General features: G+C 39.1%; 1 protein-coding gene across 1 annotated transcript in view; it reads left to right on the top strand.

The window, feature by feature from the left end:
• LOC111669744 (receptor-type tyrosine-protein phosphatase N2-like) overlaps positions 1-22,250 on the top strand; it is a 234,607-nt gene that overhangs the window by 15,812 nt on the left and 196,545 nt on the right. Inside the window, exons 2-3 of the mRNA XM_023426189.2 lie at positions 424-474; positions 19,024-19,137. Coding sequence (XP_023281957.1) covers positions 424-474; positions 19,024-19,137 — 165 coding nt within the window. The remainder of the gene's footprint in view (positions 1-423; positions 475-19,023; positions 19,138-22,250) is intronic.

Here is a 22,250-nt window from a genome sequence, read left to right as displayed (position 1 = left end):
CGTTGCTCTTTGTGGACAAACGGCCACTACCCCCCCCCCCCCACCCACCACCACCACTGCCCGTCATGTGCAATAACTGTTGAAGTGAAATGTTTCTCCGTACAAATTAAATACGTTTTTTAATACCGTTTTAAAGCCTTTACAATGCACAGTTTGTTACTGCTACTTATCATCTATATATTTATTATATACACATATATGCTTCTTTGTGGCTGGTCCGACTATGGCCCAGCACCACCTCTGCAAATGTCAGTGACTGCCTGAATGATAAAGTTACACCATTGGTCGGCCCAGTGTGGGGCTGTTCCCGTTGGCTGTTGCTCTTTCAGAATGATTTGGCGCTCTCAGCTACACGCTCCACCTGTATATTTACATGTTAACCAGCTAACCAGTTTGTTTGTGTCTGTGTTTCTCTGCACACAGGTTGCCTGTTTGAGAACGAGCTGTGCTCACCATATGAGATCTGTGTCAACGGTAAGATATTTGACACAACACACACATTTTTAAACGCTTTATTAGAATCTACCAATTACATCACGCATATTTGAATGTATTTACAGGTCTTTTGTATGTTCGTTGAGACTTGTGGGGGAAAAAAACACTCGTTACAACCCAGATGGAACTAAATTTTGATATCTTTCAGGTTATGATTTAAAAAAAATCTTTTAACATTGATATTTACAACCAGGTGTTAATAACAGATCAGTTCCTTAGAAAAAGCAGGTAAAATAACAGAACGTATCGCTCAGATTAAACCTTCTCTCATTTACAAGAACAACATCATTAGATATTGGCCTCTTTGTTACTCTCTTGGTAACATGACTCTTTAAGGATACTTCCTAAAGACAGTTGATGTGTATTTTTAAAGCAATAATTGAAGGTCATTCATGTGTTCCATGCAAAATGTTCTGCTCCTAAATCTAGTTCCCTTCATGATCTGGGAGTGGTTGAATGTCTGAGCTGAATTCTGATTTTGTCGTTGTTTGTGAAGAATTGTCTTAACGAACATGTACGACCCCAGAAACCAAAACATACTCAGTCTCTAACGTATTAACGATGGCAGTTACAACAGGCGACGCGTTTGCTAAATTAACGTGAACAGTGATACGACCTTCTTTAGAATTAACCGCTGTGTTTTGTAATCACACACACTCATAACCACGTATACATATGAATAATAAACCCACGCTGTCTCTGCCTTACTGTTTCCTCTGCGTCTTCTCTCCCATCAAGAGGAAGGAAGGAGCCTCCTGCTGAGAATCAACCTAGAATTAAAAAAAAAAGCTCAAAGCATGAAATTGGTTCACAGAAAATCATTTGCATATGTTTTTTGAATCTTGGGAACATTTGTGAATCCACTGGGTCAGAAGGATGATAACCGGCTCATACGACATCTTTTCCTAAGCTGACCTTTTTATATTTTTCCTGTCTGCCGATCATCCGCTTTCATTGGTTCACTGGGAAGCTCACGGCTGTGCAGAGCAGGCTTCACTTATCAGCATCTCTGCAGAATACTATAATCCTCTGTATGATCTCATTAAGCATGTGAATGGTCTGTTAGGAGGTGCAGGTGGCCGCGCCGTCGGGCAGCTACACAGTCGAGCGAATGTGTTTCTGACCTGCTTCCTGATGTGTATTTATTTCAGGTAAGCATGTGTTTGTTCTGAATTCATTAGCTTGGTCCTGTCCTGTCTGAACAGTGTCCTTTTGAAATGCGTCCCGTAATGTAATTCAGTGTCTGGTGCGGTGGGAAAAAAAAAAAGATTATATCCGCAGTGAATTTTATTTTTAGCAGCGCTCAGACGGGCTCTCCGTCTGTGTTGTGACGGCCTCAGGTGACCTCGATTCACTTGATGAAAAAAATGTGTCAACTTCTTTTATGTGGATAGGTGGTCTGCTGGATTTAATATCTGTGACACTCATGTCCTCTGTGCTTCTAGAAATTTACATTTGTCATTTCCAAGGGTCTTAGAAAAGTTTTGAAACTCGAAACACACTGCAATCAGAGCTGTATCTACCACCAGTAGTTTTTTATTTTTTAAGGTTGCTTCTGGTGTTATTGCAACACAATTATATGCAAGCCTTTGTGGAAACATTTAGACCTGCATGTGGGGCAGCGGTTTCCAACCCTGGGGGGGGGGGCAGGACACCTTGAAGAGGTCGCATGATTTATCTAATTCCATGGTTCCTAAACTTTCCACCTTATGGCGCATCAAAATGAAGCGAAGTGTTTATTCTGGACACCCATAGTATATGTTATAGAGCTAGAAGCAGTTATGCAAGGGATTTAAAAAAAAAAAAGTCTAAACAACAAACAGTAAAGTATCCTGTAATTCCTAAGCAAAAAACAGTTTCTCCTCAATTCTGTTAATCATCTAGAGACCCCTTCAAGAAGGCCTGCCCCTCAGGTTGGGCACTGCTTATCTAAGGGGTCAGATTGTCTAACATGATAGGAATAATAACAAAACATCGTTCTGCTACACACAAAAAAGGGAAAAAAAAGTAGCTTGTTTGTGAATACAAGTAAGTAAGTAAGTATCACTTAAAGTGTCATTTCATTTTGAGGGGCCATAAGGCAAAAGGTTGGGAACAGCCACTGCATGACAGGCAAAAGAGTTAAATGAATAATTACATGTAAAGAAAAAGAATTCACAGCGTATTTGGAGGCACGCTTTTCGAGCCTAATCCTGCCTATGAGCCTGACTACAATGAAAAGGCTGCAGGTAAAACCTTTGATAAAATAGTCTCCTGATTTTCATTTTGTAGTCAGGACAAACGTAAAAACGTTTTAGTACATTTTTACGTTTGTCAGGATGTTGTAACTTCTTTCAAAATGTTTGAGAAAAACAGAATCCTTGGTTCTGGTCATATTTTCTTGGCAGGGATCTTATATTGTCGTATTTACTGGTCAGTTTTCCTTTATACTTTGTACTATTTAAGAAAATAATTTGTCCCAGACATGTATGAAAAACCCACACAATGATAAAAATGGAAGAAAACCAATGTACTAACCAACAAAAGAAAGAGCAGACATCTGTTTACATAAAGGGGAAAATGATAGAAAGAGAAAATTGAAAGTTGAAACAGAAAAGACTTTCATCTCTTCTCATGATGGTTCGGAAACTGTTGTCAGACAGCAGCGAAACAAAGGGAAGTAAATGTCATTCATCATCCGTGTATGTCATCGATTTTGCAGATTTCAGTTGTGCACACAGTTTTGTGTGATGTGTTTATCTTTGCTTGATTGCCTTCTGGTAGTAAATACAACCTACTGCTTTACCTCCATTTCCTCATACGTCATGAGAAACCTGTCAGATATCAGTTAGATGGTGGTTGAGTAGTCGTGTCTCCACAGCTGATGTTTCAGCTGTGAAGGAGGACTCTGTCCAACCTGTGGGGGGTTATTTCCAGACACTACACTTGTCTAACTTGATTTTCCTCGACTGGTGAGTGTTTGACATCAAGATGTTGCTGCTCTCACCCAGGTTTGAACTGAAATACTAATGGATGTGTTTTGGTGGAGCTACTCGTTGGGCTCAGCTGCACTTTCAGTCCAACTTTCAGAGCGCATGAAAAGCTCCCCCCTGGGCTGAGTCAGGTGAGATGAGGCTGCTCAGACAGCTGGATCTCTCAGTGGAAAAGCTACAGTGGCTGCACCTCCAGCCATTGTTCACACCCACTGTGTCTGACCTGCTTCAATAGCTGCTGTCACATTGCTCCTTGCAGACAATGCCAGTCTGTTGTGTTGGTGATTGGCAGCTCAGCCTCTATCAGGCAACACAGCAGCTCTGATTGCCTGAGCCGCCTATAATCTCCTGGCAGAGAGAAACAAGTGGTGTGGTTGGTGTTGTTTAGCTGAGGGGAGCGTGATGAATTAAAACATATTTCAATACCTGGAGGAAACAAGGTGTTTTAACATGTAACATTGTAACTAGTCTGGAGATGTTGAAGAAGTAAAGTAGTCTTTAACACTGAAACCCAGAGCCTATAGAGAAACTGCTGCTGCACTGCTCTCTCAGATCTGTTACCTTCAGGCTCTACTCAAGTCACAGCACAGATATTCACAAGCTAGTGACGCCAAAACATCATGGACTGTTTATGTAAAAAGCTTCAGCTGCAGAGACTCAATGTGCGTCTTGTTCTGCCTTGTTAAGAACCCAGTGCATCATATATCACTTGATAATCATCTATTACCGTATGTATTGAATATCACGTCAGTCTGTGAAAGAAAACATTTCGACCATATATATACATATACACACATATATATATATATATATATATATATATGTGTGTGTGTATATATAGTATATTTATTTAACATAATCATAAAATAAAAAATAGGCAAAATGATATCACATTACCATGTATCAATATATTCAGTATATTGTACAGGTATATCCATTACTCTGTGCAGTTGGCCTGTATCCGTGTTTGTAAAGGGCTTTTGGCAAATGTTATTAAATGTGAACATAATGATCTTTGCCTGCAGAGAAATTTACCTTCAGCATTAAAAAACCACATAAAGTGAGGGTTGACGCAATAGTCCAGGATTCAGTGGCGAGCACCTAGCTATTTTCAGGCGTATCACCCCGACATGTCTGGGTACAGAAGGAGAGAGGTCGGGCCAGCTGCGTCGCAACACACTGCTAGATCAGTGACTTGACATTTTCATTGTGACTTTCATCTCAGCAGACGGAGCGATGTCGCAGTCAGAGCTGGAGCATCAAATGTCTACAAGGGGTCGGCTTCATTACTCTGCAAAACGTGCCCATGATGATATATTCATGTGGTAGTGAGTTTTCCAATGGTTCACAAGTGACTGATAAAGACAGAGTTTGTTACCTGTCTGTAGGAATTTATTGATACTATTGTGATTGTCCACAGATAAGTCCATTTAATTGAACTATGTATGGATTTAATAAGTTCAGATGGTCATTTTGTGCAGTGTAGAAACCTCTGATGACTGGCATTTTCAGCCCCAGCCTGCATCTGAATCTGGCCACAGACATTTGGATGGCTGTCTGTCAGTTACTGGCTACTTACTTACTTACTGGTTCACTGAAAGGTTCCTATGTTTAGACATGTTTTAACTCAGGCTGCAACTCAGTTATTTTCATTACCGAATGGGGAATGCGTGTGGTCTGCGGATTATTTTCTCAATTAATTGCTTTTTTCTATTAAAAAATAATGACAAACACCCATTATGTCCCAAGAGAAGCATCAGATTTGATCCTCACATTTTGAGGAGCTATATTTTTGGAATTACATACCAAAACTAAAATGATTATTTTTGATTGATATTATTTTTCTGTTGATTGATTAATTGACTAATGATTTTTACTCTTTAATGTAACATTAACCATATACATAATGCATATTAACCACAATAATATGCAGTATACTTTACATTATTGTCTTTCACTTTCATTTTCCCTAATGCAACATAATTATTTAGATATTAAGATATCTGAATATTTTTTCTTCTGTTTGAATGTTTGAGACATGATTGAACATGTTCATTTCTATATTGTAAGAACTTGTGTTATATTATAATAACATGATATAGCAGCTAAATGTGCAGATTAATCAGGGGATAGCGGTGCCTTCATATGCACCACATTTGCAAACTGGGTCAAGTGGAAAGCTCTGATGTTACTGTCACTCGTGAGTCTGATATACCTCATTGTTTTCTTGCAAACTTTACTTTTAAAAGGTTTCACTTTTGAGGACGAGGGTGTTGTTTCAGTGAGTCAGGTCGGGAGCGGGGATAAAGGCTGAGACTTATTTGTTTAACCCGCATTTATTTTTAGGTGTGGTGCTGCTGCGTGATAAGATATCATAAGCACGAGTCAGTGATTAATGTATGTATTGTTTGAGTCAGCTATTTCTATATATGACAGCTGTTCTCTGTGTGATAAGTCATAATTCAATACAATGTAGGTTGTCACTATATTGCATCATGTAGGTGTTGTTACAGTGATTAAACCTGTCTTTTAGTTAGACTAACAACATTTATTGACAACATTTGTTATTATTTTACTCCTGTCCCAGCGGTTCAATCATATGGATTAATATTTCGTTAAATATGATGCAATAATGAAAAGTAATTTCCATAAATAATTAGATTTTATGACACAGATCTAAAAGCAGAGTTCAGATAATCTATAAGAAGTCATAAAATCATTTATAGTTGGATTCATATTGAGCTAGGAAACATGACAAATTTATCAGTATGTGTGTAGATGTATGTAGGAACAAAACATGAACAGCAGGTGAATCAAACTCCATCAAACTCCAACTGATCGATTAGCTCCTTTACCGCACAAACTCACTGTCAGTGCGACCTCTGTGTTGTCTTACGATCGTTCAGCCTTGTAATAGATTAATCAGTTCTACCCCCCCGATGACTTGATCTGTGCTGGGATGTGACGGATCATATTTGCTCTGTGATGTGAAGTTTGCTCAGCGGCCGTCCTGGATCAGGGAATGTGCTGAGGTTATCTGAGCTCTGCTAATATTTTCAGATGGAGAGACGAGCAGCGATGTGGAGAGCGGCCCCCAATCCATCCCAGTGTGCTCTCTGCCTTTGTTTGTGTTGACAATCTTTTGGAGTATGGTGAATTGGCTCTAATCACACTCTGTCGTACTGCTTACTGGAGATTTAACAGCACTAATCTCTGAAACATTGAAATTTTCCATCTTAGTTTGGTCGTTTCTGTTGTTCAGTTAGATGACAGGAAAAGAATCAGAGCAGTACACTGTGACTGATGATAGTTAGCAAATATATGTAGATGAAGGTTTTTCCATTTCTCCATAAGAAATAGAAAACAATGGCGTATATTGTCTTAACAGTGGGCTAAGAATAGCTTGTTTTCTGTCTTAAAGGCACACTCTTTGTATTACCAACAACTTAAGTGTACTAAAACAATGGCATGGACACTCACTAGGATTCGCGAGATATATCCAGAGGGGCTGTGAGAAGAAGATTAACAGGATGCTAAAGTACGGTGGCCCAGACTGGTCAACACAACAACATGAATGCAAATTAAGCCACAACATGAAAACAAAAGCCACAACGTGAATGCCAAAGCAACAACACTAATTAAAAATCCATAACACAACTGTCTGGGCCACCATTCAAAAGCAGATACATTGTTCCTGATACACAAAATTAGGCCTTCTCCATGTGAAATACTGGAAACATTACATCTCTCCATGCTTCTAAAAATAATGCAGATAAATTGTGGAATGAAAGGTCTGTTTGTCTGAACTGGTCACAACCAGTAGACATGCAACTGGAGATGAAGTAGACATAGCTTTGTTTTAAGAGGTCACAAGGTAAAAAGGGTGGACACCACATCATAAAGATGTTTGTTTGTTTTTATGAGACTGCTAAGTACACAGCTGTTAATGCTAATGTTAGCTATGTAGGAACAGCAAAACTTACAAATAGCTCCTTTAATTACAACGCTCCCTAAAAATAAATAAATGTAAACCCTCCACGCTGTGATCTTCACTTCAGTGATTCCAGTATATACCAACACACAGTATTAGATCAGCAATGTGAACAAAACAATGACAAAAATGTTCATGTTCTGTGTGGGAAGTTTATATATATGAAAATTGCATATATTTTTTTGTGTGATAGGATTTCTGAACAGTTTCTGAATGTGTATTTAATAGCCCAGTTGCTACATGTCTTCCATCTCTTGCTCTGTCATGGAGCCACTGTTGTCCCCCAGGTGTTGATTGGGTCCCTTGGCTTTACTGCCAGAGCTGTAATGGAGCTCATCTTGAAGAAGCTTGCTCAGCATGGAAAAGCTAATTTCCATCAGAGAATATGGCCTCCAGTTACCCTTTAATTGGTATTAGTTAACTCAGCAAGAGGAGAGCTGCTTTTCTAGCGGCCTACTGTGTGCTGCAGATAAGTGTTATTATTCCTCTGCTATATCCATAGTATATAAAACATAATGGCCTGCTGATTTTGACATTAAATCAAAAGAGCAGGGGGGATGAAAAGCATTATAGAGGACTGTTTTAATAGTTAGATTAACTGTTTATCATCCACCCTGTTGTTATTAAAAACAAATTAAGTATTTTTGATCATAGATCCTTGAATTTTGACATAAACTTTTTGGACTGCCAGAGTGCTTTAAAGGAGGAGGAGGAGGAGGAGGACACCTTATTTTTAAGATTTCAGTTCTATTCTCTAACTTGGTGAGAATATTCCATTCATATCAATACATGAAATGCATGGTCATATATGTGTGGTCTCTGAAATTTGTGCATTGTGCTAGTATCCTTTAAGACAAACATCGGGTTCAGTATAGTGTCCTCTGTACTGGGAGTCGACAGTTTAAGTGCTGAAAAGTGCAGTTAGTGTTAGCTTACTGACGGCCGTCAGTTCACACTAAAACAACTTTTACCACCTCAAACTTCATCCCCATTAACTGATACTTACTGGCTTTGATGGCATGTTGCCACGCTGCTTTATGTAGCAGCAAAAGCTAAAGTTAGCATGCCTAAAATTTGCATTTTTAATGTTGTATTTCAGTGCTGTATAATCTGACAAACTACTAGCAACATGGTGCACAGTGGCCGTCCTGCTAGATGTTTTTAAAGTAGCAATGCTGTTGTGTTTATGTGTGTGTTTATTATTAAGAAAAACAAAAAAAAACATTAGCTCATGTGGCTAAATAGCTACACTGTCAGTTGTTTATCTTTCCAGCACAGAGGCCAATCACCGCTGTTAAATGTTGAGAAGGGAGGCTATCTCCACCTTTAAAATGCTGCATCAGTATTCATCCGATTTGGAAGTACAGAACACACCATGGGTAGCTGACATCACCTGGAAAATTATTGTTTATAACAAAAATAAAGTGGTGGTTTGACAGGCTGCATTAACTCCCAGCAGTGGAAAAGGCATCAGGTAATCACCAGCAACACTTGCGACATTAAAATACTGATGTCACCTTTAAGATAATTAATTCTAAATCATAAAAGATATTAAATTTGTTAAAAATGTGTGTTGACTGTCAGAACAACACATCCAGGAAAAAGGCTTTGGCTCTCCTGAACGCAGCCCAGGTGTTCCTTACAAACCAAGATGGGGGATTCACATGCCGATCCCTGACAACACACACAGTGACAAAGGAGGGTGCTCTGTCTCAGCCGCCCACCGTCCTTCCTGTTTATTAGCTGTGAGGGACAAAAAAGCACTCGATGGAAATCACCATGGCAACAAGCGTGAGAGGAGCACAGCTAAACTGGCCCATTACCCAACTGTGCCCTGTTGCATGTTGTCTCCTGAACATGCGCTGCAGCATTGGACATGTCACAACAGCCCATGGCAAGGGCAGCCTGGGCTGAAAATATTTTAAGAGAGTCTAAATTTATTGATCGATTGGCGTATTGGACATTTGAATCATTTCTTCCGTTACTAGTCTCGGCTGCTGCTTGTTGAGAGTTCATGACAGCTTTTGAAATTCCTGTTTTAAGCTTTCAGGGCAGGGATTAGCCCAAAGCTAAAGAGGCTTTTGATTGTATCTCTCCATTGTATTTTGTTGTAATTAGGCTTGAGTTTTCTGGTGAACAAGAGGTGATGCATTTTTCGTCCACAGTTTGTAGTATAAGTTGAAGAGGTTAGTAAGCATGAGCTTTTAAAAGACGAGTGAAGCAACTGTGTGGGAAAACGACATTGTCTTGATTATGTGTGTTTGAGGTTTGAGACTTGCCCTTTATGCATTCAGTGTCACTAGCTCTCAGTGTAATTACAGGATAAGGCTGGTGGTTGTCTTTGTTAATGACAACCAAACCCATGAAAGGTGAACAATGTCATCAATGAATTGATTATATATGTTACTCCTCTGTGCTCACTCACACACAACGTCCTGTTGTCATGCAAGAGCACCATATGTGTATTAATCCATGGCTAAAAATAGTCCTTAATGAATTAACTTTTTCCTCCTGTTTATCTTTGCAAACAAAATAAATAAATAAATACAATAGCCAGCTCTTTTGGGAAATTATGAACCTTTTCTTTTTGAAAATGACACAATTTTGATCTAATTTTAAGAATATAGCTTGGGGCTGAGTGCTGCAGACAGACAGAGGAAGTCAATTGTTGAAAATAAGTAAAATACAGAATAATGTCAGCCTCTTCCATTAAATTTCTCTTTTTACCCTGGTTAAAAATGAACAATTCTACGCTCAGTGACATAACACAGCTGCTTCACTGAGAAAGCTATAATCACCCCTCTTTGCTGGAGGGGGTTTATATTGTGCTGAGTTTGAATTAACTCACACAATAGTTGCCTGCTACTGTATTGTTGTTATTCAGAATCACTGAGTCGCTGAAATGATTGTATTTAGGGAGAGTTTTTTCTTTCCCTTTCCTCATGGTTATGTAGTATTTAGCATTTTGGCATATTTAAATGTGAGCAAACACCTTTAGATATAGAATAAATGAATTTCTAGGTTACTGTGTTAAACAGATGTAACGGTAAAGTCATTTTTCAGTTTCTTCCTTCATTTCAAAACAAAATTAATTGTTCAATAAAGTGTTGAAGGTCCCATATACACTGTTGCCCATAAAGTTGGAAGAATTTTGTTTTCAGACACAATCCTCTGTTTATTCCTATTTAAATGCATCAGTAATCACTTTTGACCAGGTGCAATGATTACATTATGTGTCCCAATTACCCATGTGGAATGAATTCATGCATAACATTTGTTTGGTGCTAAAAAAATATTAAAAAAAATATTTTATTCCAACTTTATGAGCAACAGTGTAGTATAAAGGTAGATGTCCATGTGTTGTTTGAGTATAAAGCAGGTCTAGGTTTTATATTAATACTGTGAAAGTATCAAAGCCTCAGTCCACAGAGAAATGCACACAACCTGTATTCAGAAACTGAGCCTTAGAACCAGCCATCAGGACTTCTGTAACTTTGTGATGTCACAACAAAGCAGTCACCGCCCTCAGCCACATCACAAGCCCCGCCCACCTGGACCCACCATCCAACCTTGCAGGATTTGGTTTCTCTGAGTGTTTACCTGAAATCTGCTATATTTTTATTGGATCACTCAGAAAACAGTCAGCCAATCAGAAGGGAGGAGGCTCTGAGCCTCTCTTCTGATTGGCTCACCGACTTGTTGTTACTAGAGCTCCAGAGAGAAGCCTGAGAGAGATGTAAAACTACACTGAGATGGTTTTTGGTTCTTAAAACTACAAATATATCTTCTTATCTATCAACACTTCAAATAAAACACAGGAAAAGTATAAAATATGGTACTTTTAAATATAAAAGTAGAGTTATGGTGAGTTTTATTAGGCATAAAACTTTACCATCAGCATACAAGACTTATCTTTAGTAACTGAGAAATTTCTGAATAAGGTAATATCACAGGATAACTGTGAAAACTAAATTGAAAACTGGTGCCGAAGTCAGTTTCTTATGCTCTTGCTCTCAGGAAGCAAATCACTAATAGGAACTTTGGACAGTGAACACTGAACACTCCAGTGGAGTTTGGAGACTGAGTGTATTTGTTTAATGATCTCGCACAGCCTCCACCGTCATTGGCATATTTGCTGAACGCCTGTCTGATTACACTAATTGGCTGGTGTGGATAGTGCTATTGATCAAAAGTGTGTGGTTTGACAGTCGTCTGAGGGAAGTTCCTGTAACTTTTCTCCCAAGGCATTGTAATGGAACCGCATTCTTGTTGAGAAAGAACAACTGAACAAAAGCAAAAATATGTTTTGGTTTGACCTTTTTTCATTTTGAGTCATGAGGCAGACAGATACCACTTATACTGTAGATCAGACTGAGATTAAAATAACAAACAAAAACAAAACTACAGCTCAGTTCATGATATGGCCGTTTATAAGACAGCGGTGTAGCGGCAGATCAGCAGAATATTGAGCCAAGAATGGTTAATCAAACTATAAACATCTTCATATTTACAGAGGTCTTCCTTAATAAAAGGGGAACTGTCCCATCTCATAAAACTAACTTAATGAACGTGCAGGCGCTGATAGGTTATTGATTAATACCAATGACTCAGTGATTATTTGGCCTGATGCTTTCTCATTGCCGATAAATCGTCAAACTGCGCCGATGTGTTGTATTTTCACTGCATTAAGAAAAAAAAAATCCACACAGAGCGAGCCCTGTATGCATACGCAGCAGCCAATGTAGCTTATCAAATGCAACATGTTATTTTAACATTATTTAACAAGTGCTAGCATTGCAAATGATAAGAGACAGAGCAGAGTGGTGGCATGTATGAAGGAAACCCTTTACTTTCTAGCCAGTGAAAGCAGCCCAGGCCCTGCCAGGCGATGCCAGAAGCCATTGATCTTGTCGAGTGCGGTCTCTGAGCGATGGACTTGTGGCGGTGGTCCCTAGAGGCAACAGATCCATTAAGATGTCTTAATCCAGTTCATTAGGCAGGACTCAGTTTGCTGCTTTTAGTCAGCAGGGCCCAACAATACAGTCCAGACATGTACAACAACAGTGTTTGTCAACGCACCCATGAGAACATTGATGTACTTCTGTATACTTGTGTTCCCATCATGCAGTTGTCCTAAATGACTAACTTTAAATATAACTATCTAACTATAGCTCTGACTAATTGGGAAATGTACTTTTGACAGTCCTGAGCATTACCCATTGATCAGTCATCCAAAGATAGTATATCAAATGAAAGTAAGGAGGTGAAAAGCTTTATTGAAGCTGCAGCTACCAAGAGCAACATCTGGTCAGCATTGCCGGTCCATCTCTTCCATCTTAATACAGCCTGTGCTTCTGAGAATGGCCCTGTGAATCCTCATTTTGCTCTAATCTGGACCATAAATCACAGGCAGACATGTCTGGCTCTGAATTGTAGCCCTGTGGTAGTGAACTGTGATAAACTGCAGAGATTTATAAGCATGCAAGTATAATTATGAGGGATAATTCATGATGTTGCTTCTGGGACACGGTGGGAGATGGTGTTATATGAGATCAGAGCTGAAGAAAAAGAAAGGCCTGTGGTGCAGTTGTTTATTCAGGATCTTGCTTTGTGTTCAATGCACTTTGTTGCAGTTATAATTTGGGTTTCTTAGAGTTTCTAAGATGCTACAAGTTTTGTTTAAGCATCAGTTTGTTGTCACTGTTAATATTTTACTTCTAGACACCAGGTCGAATTTGGGGGGAAATCTGTTTGACGGTGTAAACAGGAAGAGACTGATGTTCTGCCAGAGCAAATTGAGCTAAAAGCTTTAGTTTCTGGTGGTGTCTGTGATATTACTTGGTTCCTGTGGTGACAGTGGAAGGTGGTGGTGTTTTATGAGTTGTCCTTTGTCTCCTATTATAGAAAATCTAAATTTCAGCAGGGGGTACAATGCATATGCCGAGAGGGAAATAGGGATGAACCAATCCGATCTGGCATATTTGTAACATGGCTGTTACTCACATAATTAAGTAGATCATGAAGGGTTCAGATGTGGCTGATCCACAATTAAATACAGTTTCTCCATTAGGGGGCATTATAAAAAAACGATGATGATGATGATGATAAATCTTTTTTAATGAGCTAATAAATGCACACAGAAAAAGTGATGTTAGCTTTTGTGACTCAAATGAAAGCAACACTGAGATGCTAAAAACTGCAGTTCCTTGAATGGTCACTTGAGGCTGGCTCCAAAGGTGAGTTAATCCCCAGAGACTCCCATGTTTAAAGGCCCAACTGTACACCACTCTTCAGAAACCTATGGGTGATGTCACAGAGGCTTCGTCCATCTTCATACGGTCTATGATGATCACCCTCTAGTGTCAGTCACTTTTCAAACCACCATCGAGTGGCCATTTGAGGAATTGCAGATAGAATTCAGTAGAACTTTGACTTCAAAATTCAGCCATAGCTTCTTCTTTTTTTCTCTTGGTTTTACTGTGGAGTAAATCAGACCAGGAGGTGGCAGTGATTCAGTTTCTTGTTCAGGGTCATTTCAGCACAGTAGAACTTGAACGTAGTCCTGCTGAGGAACTGCCTCATCTGTAAAATCTAGGCCACTCTGTCACCCAGTGTCAAAATAATTGAATTTTAATCTTGGCCATGGTACTGCAGCTCTAGATGGGTTTAATTAAGAGGGATAATTCAGATGACATCCCTGGAAGGTACAGGGATGGAAGTGTATTATGTAGAGTGAAGGGAGAGCCTTGTAATGATTAATTTTCTCTGTCTGTACTCAGATGTTAGGGTTGAGAAGACAAGAAAAGATCTTTGTCTCCCTTTTTTCCCACCTGGAAAGATTTTCATGAAAACTTTCAAATTTACAAAATGACGTAAACAGTGACATAATAGTTTCCAGTACAACTGCTGCCTATTAACAGTGCAGGGGTAACATGCGCACCATTTATCTCTATTTTACAGCAACAAAAAATAGCTTCAAGCCAACAAATATCTGTAATATTTAGGAAGTTTATGTAACTGAGGTAAGTAGTTAGTAATAGTTCTTCTTCCTCACTCATCTGACTCTTCCTCGCACACCCACATTTCATCTCACTCCTCCGTCTCATTTGTAAACACTAGAATAGGCACTGGGTGAGACAGTGGGGAGTAATTACAGCAGTGCCGTCCGGCCGCTCGTCATCCTCAGCTGCCCGTTAAATGGAGCTCGCAGTTTGATTGAGGCGACATCACTGACACGGAGGCTATTTATAGACCAGAGGCCTGAATTACCATGTAGGAGTGCTGTTATGCAACACACACACACACACACGCACACACGCATTCATACATGCAGATATGCAGTGAGAGGCATGCGGACAGAACAGCAAACATTAACTTAGAAAACATATATAGAAGTGTAAATGCGTCCACACATTCTTTTTTCTAAGTTTTGCATCTTTTACCATGAATTCTGAATATTACATCAACAACAACAACAACAACAATAATAATAATAATAATAATAATGTATTGCTTGTAGTTGTAATTTGGAGCATAAACACCTCAGTATTAATGCAGTTCAGTGGTGGATAGGGTTGTCAAAAAATCAACACTCAAATACTAATGGATACAATTTTTTGTATCGGATTAGATACTTATTTGCAACAGTATTTGCGCTGTCCTCGCCTCCTCCGGTTGACGCAACTTCATATAGCACCACTGCATACAGGTAGCCACACAGCCCCTCCCCTCACTAGCAGCTGAACAAATGAACGCTGGTTGACGTTCACAACACTGAGCTGGTGTTGCTAGCAAAAAACTAAATTGTCAAGTGAAGACAAGAAGGACCTTCCCAACCTGTCTTAGTTGAAATTGAAAAAAGCAAAAGTGCTGTTTGGAATTATTTTGCGTCATTATTTTACCTGGCTGGCGGCACACGTTAACATTAGCTGTTTAACTATTAGCAATTAGCCGTCTGTTAAGTTATCATTAAGCTAGCTGGTAGCGGCTAGCGGCTATGGCTAATAATAAAACGACTAACATTAATGTCGGAGATAGGCAGAAACGTTAGCAGTCCTACCTGTCTGTAACATTAATAGACAGTGTTAATTCAACAGGGTAACACAATTATTTGTTTCTGAAAAGTGTTATATATTAGTGTTATATATAGTCCCAGATTGAAGCTGAGAAAAGTTGACCAGCAACTAGACAGAACCAGCGGCAGCCTACCCTACCAACTCCATTTGATCAGCAACGAAAATATGGTGCCAAGGCACCAGAAGCACAGAAAACAGGTCTGTAGCTGAATACATTTGCAGGTCATTATTATTTATTATTATTTAATGTTTGATGTTATTGTTTGTATTGTTCCAGGTTTTATTTAAATAAGTGTTAGGGTCATTTTTTCTCCCTGTAGTATTGAAAATGTTATCGACTATCGAGTATTTTCCTGAGTATCGGTATCGAGTTTGAAATTCTAGTATCGTGGCAACCCTAGAAGCTAACTAAATATGTTTAGACTTAACCAGTACACAAAGTATTTAAAAGTAATTTCTTTTCCTCAAGCTGCAAAATTAAAATTCTGCTCACACATGAATGCACCAGTAATAATAAGGCATATATGTTCCTTAGGAACAAAGCATGCCAAGCATTTTGTATGCTTTTCTGATGTTGTGTGCTTTTACTATTTTTTATCTAATCTTTCATCTTAATCTATATTGTGCTTAATATTTCTTAATGAGTAACAGTGAGATGGTGCAGGTTTATCCTCCTAAGACCCGAACTCTATTCTTTGCTATTTAGGCTGATTGGGACCTGAGAAAAATGATGTCCACATATGAGGACATTAGTTTTAAATTTCGATTACTGAGTGGCAGTATAATATCCTCATATGTGGTCACCAGGCCCTTGTTGAGAAAAAGTTAGTATTGTGGTCTAGAGAACCCAAAATGTGAGGTCCACATATGTGGACGCCAGGTCCTAGGAGGTTAAATAAGTATTTGCTTTTGTCCCAAAGATTCATGTTCATTATTACCAAGATAAAAATACTGATTTAAGTGAAGTTCTTGAATGAGGACAAGTCGATGGTAAATTTCCATTTTCCAAAAATCCAGTCAAACTCACTTTGATGAATCATGTTACAGATTAGAACATATTTCTGTCTAAATAAAATGGGATTACACACATTGTTAACACAGTGACATGTGAAGAGAAAGCTGAGTTATCACGTTGTTGTTGTTGTTTTCTCAGCTTTGCCTCATTCACTGGGAGGATGTTTATGATATTTATCAGACAAACCAAAAATAAATTTGTAGCTCTGTCAAGTTTTGCAACACGTTTTCAGAACCTTGTCATGTTCTCTCAGCCTTAATACATCAAAGTGTTCAAGTTTCCGTCTCTCCACTGCTACAGTAGATCAATAAAAGCTGCCACTACTACTAAAACAACTCCAGGTATTGATCGACCTGTCTGAGAGCTGGAGGCAGATGTAAAGAAGTGAGTTCTGTTTTTAGGTGGGTGTTCTCTTCAGAGTAAAAGCCTGTGAATGAGGCTGAGGATATTTGGTCGCCCAAAGGTTTTTACTGTAGTAACTCTATCTATAGGAGACACATTTGAGCTGAACAAAGTCAGTTAACTTTATTTTTTTTAAACATAGATTTGTGAAACCAGATACATTTTCTTAATGTGTCAATTTGATTATATTTGTTAGTTGTTGGTTTTTCTATTTAAAAAATAGCAGATAAATGAACCATGTGTTTGATAACCAACTGTTGCCTCTATCAACATCATTGTGGGAGTTACAGATGACTTCTGCAGATCCTCATGGCAGCTGCTTTAGATCCTGTCACCTGGAAAATTACTTTTGTAGAACAAATCTCAGCTAAGGGAGCAAATAAACTTTATTCACTTTGTCTTCGTTTTTGAACAGTAGTAACAAAGAGTAGTCAAGAAAAAGCTGGGAAAAAAAAGTCAGTGAGCTTTAATCTGCTGCTATCAGTTTTATGTTCAGGGCAGCTGGGAAAAGAGTGATTCTTGGATTTTAGTATAAATATTAGACTTTTAGCAGAGAAAGAGTTTTGCATCTCTATTATTTTTGACTGATGAGCATGCATGACTGCTCCTGTGCTGCGCATGTCGACGCAAACACGTGCTGCCACTGCAAAAAAATAAAACCCCTCAAAGGGACACATCTGCAGCTGATTCAAACTTTTGTTTATTGTCACTTACTCTTTATGACTTCAGCAGGTGCTGGTGACCACAGCTTGAAAATATCTCTGTTTATATCTGTGCTTTGAGTCATCTTTCTAGACATTTTCTCCACCCACTAATTCATTTTCAGAGACAGCCTCCCACTGGCCTTTTCCTGCAGCTCACATCAACATGACACGCTGTGTCTCTTTAGAAGAAAGTATGACTGAGTGAAAAGTGACACTCCATAATGGGCTCCATGTTTAATCATAAAATGACAAGTCTGAAGAGAAGACTTGGATCTGATTTTGAGTGAATTTGAAATGTGTACAGTTAATACCCACACTGTTGATGCTTTGACTTTGTTACAGAAAGTTAAACAATAAATCCTAAAGCTCCTACAGATACATTAACTTTTCATAATTATTGTGTATTGAAATAAACTTAAAAATTGCAGATTTTTCATGGCCAATTTTTGTCTGTTCTATCACAGCAGCCAGTTGATATGTAGCTTGTATTTCTGGGTATTGTTTGTTTCATGTTCCCTTCTCCACTGAAATACTTTATGTTCCTACAGTTAATCTGCATCAGTGATTTATGTTCAGTTTTTGATTTGAATGCTGTTGGCCTGGGTTTGAAGATTATGCTGTGCTTTAAGGTCCAATTTCCAACATTACTGATGAAGCTAGCTACAATGCTAAACTTGCCTTGCATTGCCTAGCAACGTGAGCTTGCTATCTAGTTGGCATGCGAACTTGCCAAATAAAAACAAAGCATATTTAAAAACCAACCAAATCACCCTATAAGGCTTTTGCACGAAATAAGAACCTGCTTTTAGCTAAAATGGGCTAAAATGATAGCTTCCTCCATTTAAGTGCATGTGTGAGTGAGTGACCACCCTCTCAGATCAACAGGGTAAACATAATTTGATGTTGGCTGATCAGAGTTCATCAAAGTTCAACTTGACGATGTAAAAGCTTTGTGCTAACAAATCCTCTCATTGGACCAATTCTATTCAAATGAATTTAATTCAGTGCAAATGTTTTTTCATAGAAATGCTGGTGTGACAGTGTAGAGCAGTACTGTGTCATTTTACCCTGACTTCCTGCTTTTTCTATCCTTCACCTGGTGGTTTCATTTGTTTGCGCTGACTCTTTTTTAACATGTCAGCTGTATGATTTGCTCTTAGCTACTTAGCTACCACACTCTACCACAGACTAACTTTATTCCTGGTTGTATGAACATTATAATGAAGTTAAACGAGTCAGTCGTGAAAACCTCAACATCAAAGATTGATCTTTTTAAAGAATCTGTTCCTCTCAGTGAATTAAGTGTGAAATACAGAATATAAAAGCGAGTGATATTCTCCACTTAAAATGTCTGCTCGTGCGTTCACAGATGGTATGTTTGGGAAGTGTCACTCTGTTCCGGTGAAGGAGGTTTACACCTACGATGTCTCCCCGTCTGTAGTGCAACGCTTCAGGATGCTGCTGGAGAAGCTGTCCAACAGAGGTAAACACACACACACACACACCAGAGGAGACCTTCAATCCGAGTTGAAAAACACCATGTTAGCAGATTTAGTGGAGGAGCTGAAGAAGACTGGACACCAAGCTTCTCCTGCTGATCACTGCTATGCTGGACCTGAAGATCTGATCATCTTATTCCAAATTGATTCCCTCCATCCTGTCAGACACATATCTGAATTCAAAATAAAGTTGTAACCCTACCCCTGACCCCTAACCCTAATGCTAAGGCTGAAGTAGGGGGAATCAAGACTTAATGTGAAATGTTGTTTGAATTTTTATTTATTTTATATTTTCCTAACCTGTGTGAACCCATGACTAGGTGCTGCTAGTCACTTTTCCTGCTGTAAGTTGAGTTGCTGTTATTGTACTGTACCACTAGAGGGAGGCAAAGCCCTGTGTATCAGCCCATTGGACGGCTGTGAGCATTTCATCCACTTTCATCATGCAGCTTTGCTTTAAACAACAGGACCTCAGCTACAGAGGGGAAATAAAGTAGCATGTTGCTCTCTAGAGCTTTGTCTAACATGCTGCAACCGCTCAAGTGAATATGATGTCAAAAAAAAGCACAACACTTGTTTCTCTTTCTAGCCTTTTTTTCCACCATCTTTCTTTTGACCCTGATTTGGTGCTCTGCCTCCCTCCCGGCTGCAAAAAAAAAAAAGGAGAAAAAAAACCCCTGCTCCTCTGGTTTAATTTGCCGAATCGGCACTCGGTGGGAGAGCTGGAGAAATATTCTGATTTCACAGAGGCGACAAGTTTGGAGGCATTTGTCAGAGGCTCTGAAGTGAAATGAATTATGCAAATTAGATCTTTGGCCCTGGCTGTCTGCAGAAGCCGTTAGGGAGGACAAAACTCTAAAGACACTGAAGCATCTGCATTTGAGGGCCTGCCAGCGCACTGAAAAGATAACACAGTTTGATCTCTCCTTTTCTTTTCCCATTATAAACAGTACATGTGGACAGGGGGGCCGCTCTTTCACTTTCTTGCTGAAATTTTGATGAGGAGATCAGTACTACTCATCTGTGCAGCTACAATGAGGCAAGGTGTTTCCCCCTGTTTCCACCCTTTTTGCTAAGCTAAACTAACTGTCTCTTGGCTCCGGCTTCATAACAATAGATACTGTATGAGATTTGTATTGATCTTCTCATCTAATTTGCAGGAAAGCAAATAAGCATAGTTCCCAAAATGTTGAAATATTTCTTTAAAGTTCCATATAGTCTAAAGGCAGATGTCCATGTGTTGTTTGATTATAAAGCAGGTCTAGGTTCTATATTATCACTGTGAAAGTATCAAAGCCTCAGTCCACAGAGAAATGTCACAACAAAGCAGTTCCCACTCTCAGGCATTCCCCCGAGCCCCACCCACCTGGACCCACCATCCAACCTTGCAGAATTTGTTTTCTCTGAGTGATTACCTTAAATCTGCTATATTTTTATTGGATCACTCAGAAAACGGTCAGCCAATCAGAAGAGAGGCTCAGAGCCTCCTCTCTTCTGATATCTTCTGACTTGTTGTTACTAGAGCTCCAGAGAGAAGCCTGAGAGAGATGTAAAACTACAATTAGATGGTTTTTGGTTATTAAACCCACAAATATATCTTCTTATGGATCAACACTCCAAATAAAACACAGGGAAAGTGTAAAATATGGAGCTTTAAGTATAAAGTAAGGTTAAGTTCAAACAGTTCTTGTTTATAACAGCTTGCGTCTTGTTAGCCATTATAAAAACATGGTAACCAACAGAGACAAGAAACACAACCAGCAAGGTGATCAGACAGTTTACATGGATCTTTTAAACAGCTGTATACATACAGTATGTGGAGGTGATAGTGAATGTGAATGGAAATCTGTGTACACACGAATGAAACAAAGGCTGCAAACTAGTTCTACCTCACTCCAATGACATGCTTTTCAACCATCCTTGTTGTGGTTAACTTGCGTCGTCAGTACTCTGCATATCTCCTGCTGGGACTCTGCTTCTCTGGCAGCTATGCTATCACAAGTCTCTGTTCCCCTGGGGCAGAAGTTATTATCGTCACTCCCCACTCCCCGCTGCTCTGAGATTGGTGTTTCCTTGTGGGGAGTGACGAGGTTAGAGCCTAGACACGGTGCATGAATGCTGCACATATTTTACATCCACCTTAGGACTGTGACTGGTTATTTTCATTATGGATTCATTTTTTGATTATTCTTTCAATTAATCACTAAATATTTATTATTTATTATTTATTTATTTTTTTGTCCAACCATCTGTCCAAAATAAAATGAGGGAAAAGAGAAAAGAAGGAATTTATGCTTTATGAATAACAATTAGTTGATTATCAAAATAGTTGCTGTTGATCAGGTAATTGATTATTTAACTTGTTGTTTCAGCCCTAATTCATATGATGGCTGACTAAACTAAGTAAGTGAAGGTGTGGCTCTTGCCCTATCAGACCTGTTTTTAGTCATGTCACCATTTTTATAGCAATAACCTCTCTTGCTCTAATGGTTTACACTTTTCAGACAGCTTTTTTTGCGATTGTGTTCACCCTCCTCCATCTGCTGCTGCACACAGAAGCACACACTCCAACACACGCTCACACACACACTGGATCTCCCTGCCACTCCAACAGCACAGTAAAGGACCTGCAGATATGAAACCATTTGAAAAGCGCCCTCGCCAAGGTCAGAGCTGCTATTAGCCCTCAGCAACAACGGTCCTCTTCAGTCAGTACACACCATCGAAAACCCACTTGACCTCTCTGTATGACCTTTGAGGGACTGTTGTATTTTAATATAATTTAACGTCTGCGTGGCTCCTCTATGCCGTTGAATGATTTAGTACAGCTGTTTCTCAGAGGGTCAGCTCACCAAAGACCGTGCAGCTAGTCTTGGTTTTATTTGTCCAGGTTTTGAGATTTTCTGTCCTTCACTGTAATGTTCCATTGGCATTGAAAAGTTTGTTTCTTACTAAAATACTATCCAGGTTTCTAATCCACAGACCTCACTGAATACTGTGAAAAGTGTGAGGTCTGGGGATTATCCAGAGCAAACAAAAAAACCACATCCTCGTGGTTGTCTGCCTCCGCCACTCAGACTAGTTTCAGGTTACATCC

This window comes from Seriola lalandi, unplaced genomic scaffold (assembly GCF_002814215.2).
Source record: "Seriola lalandi dorsalis isolate HSWRI2012SDOR001 ecotype SW California unplaced genomic scaffold, Sedor1 jcf7180002054816, whole genome shotgun sequence".
NCBI classification, from domain to species: Eukaryota; Metazoa; Chordata; class Actinopteri; order Carangiformes; family Carangidae; genus Seriola; species Seriola lalandi.
The sequence above is the reverse complement of the archived record's forward strand: the minus strand, read 5'-3'. Positions and strand labels throughout refer to the sequence as shown.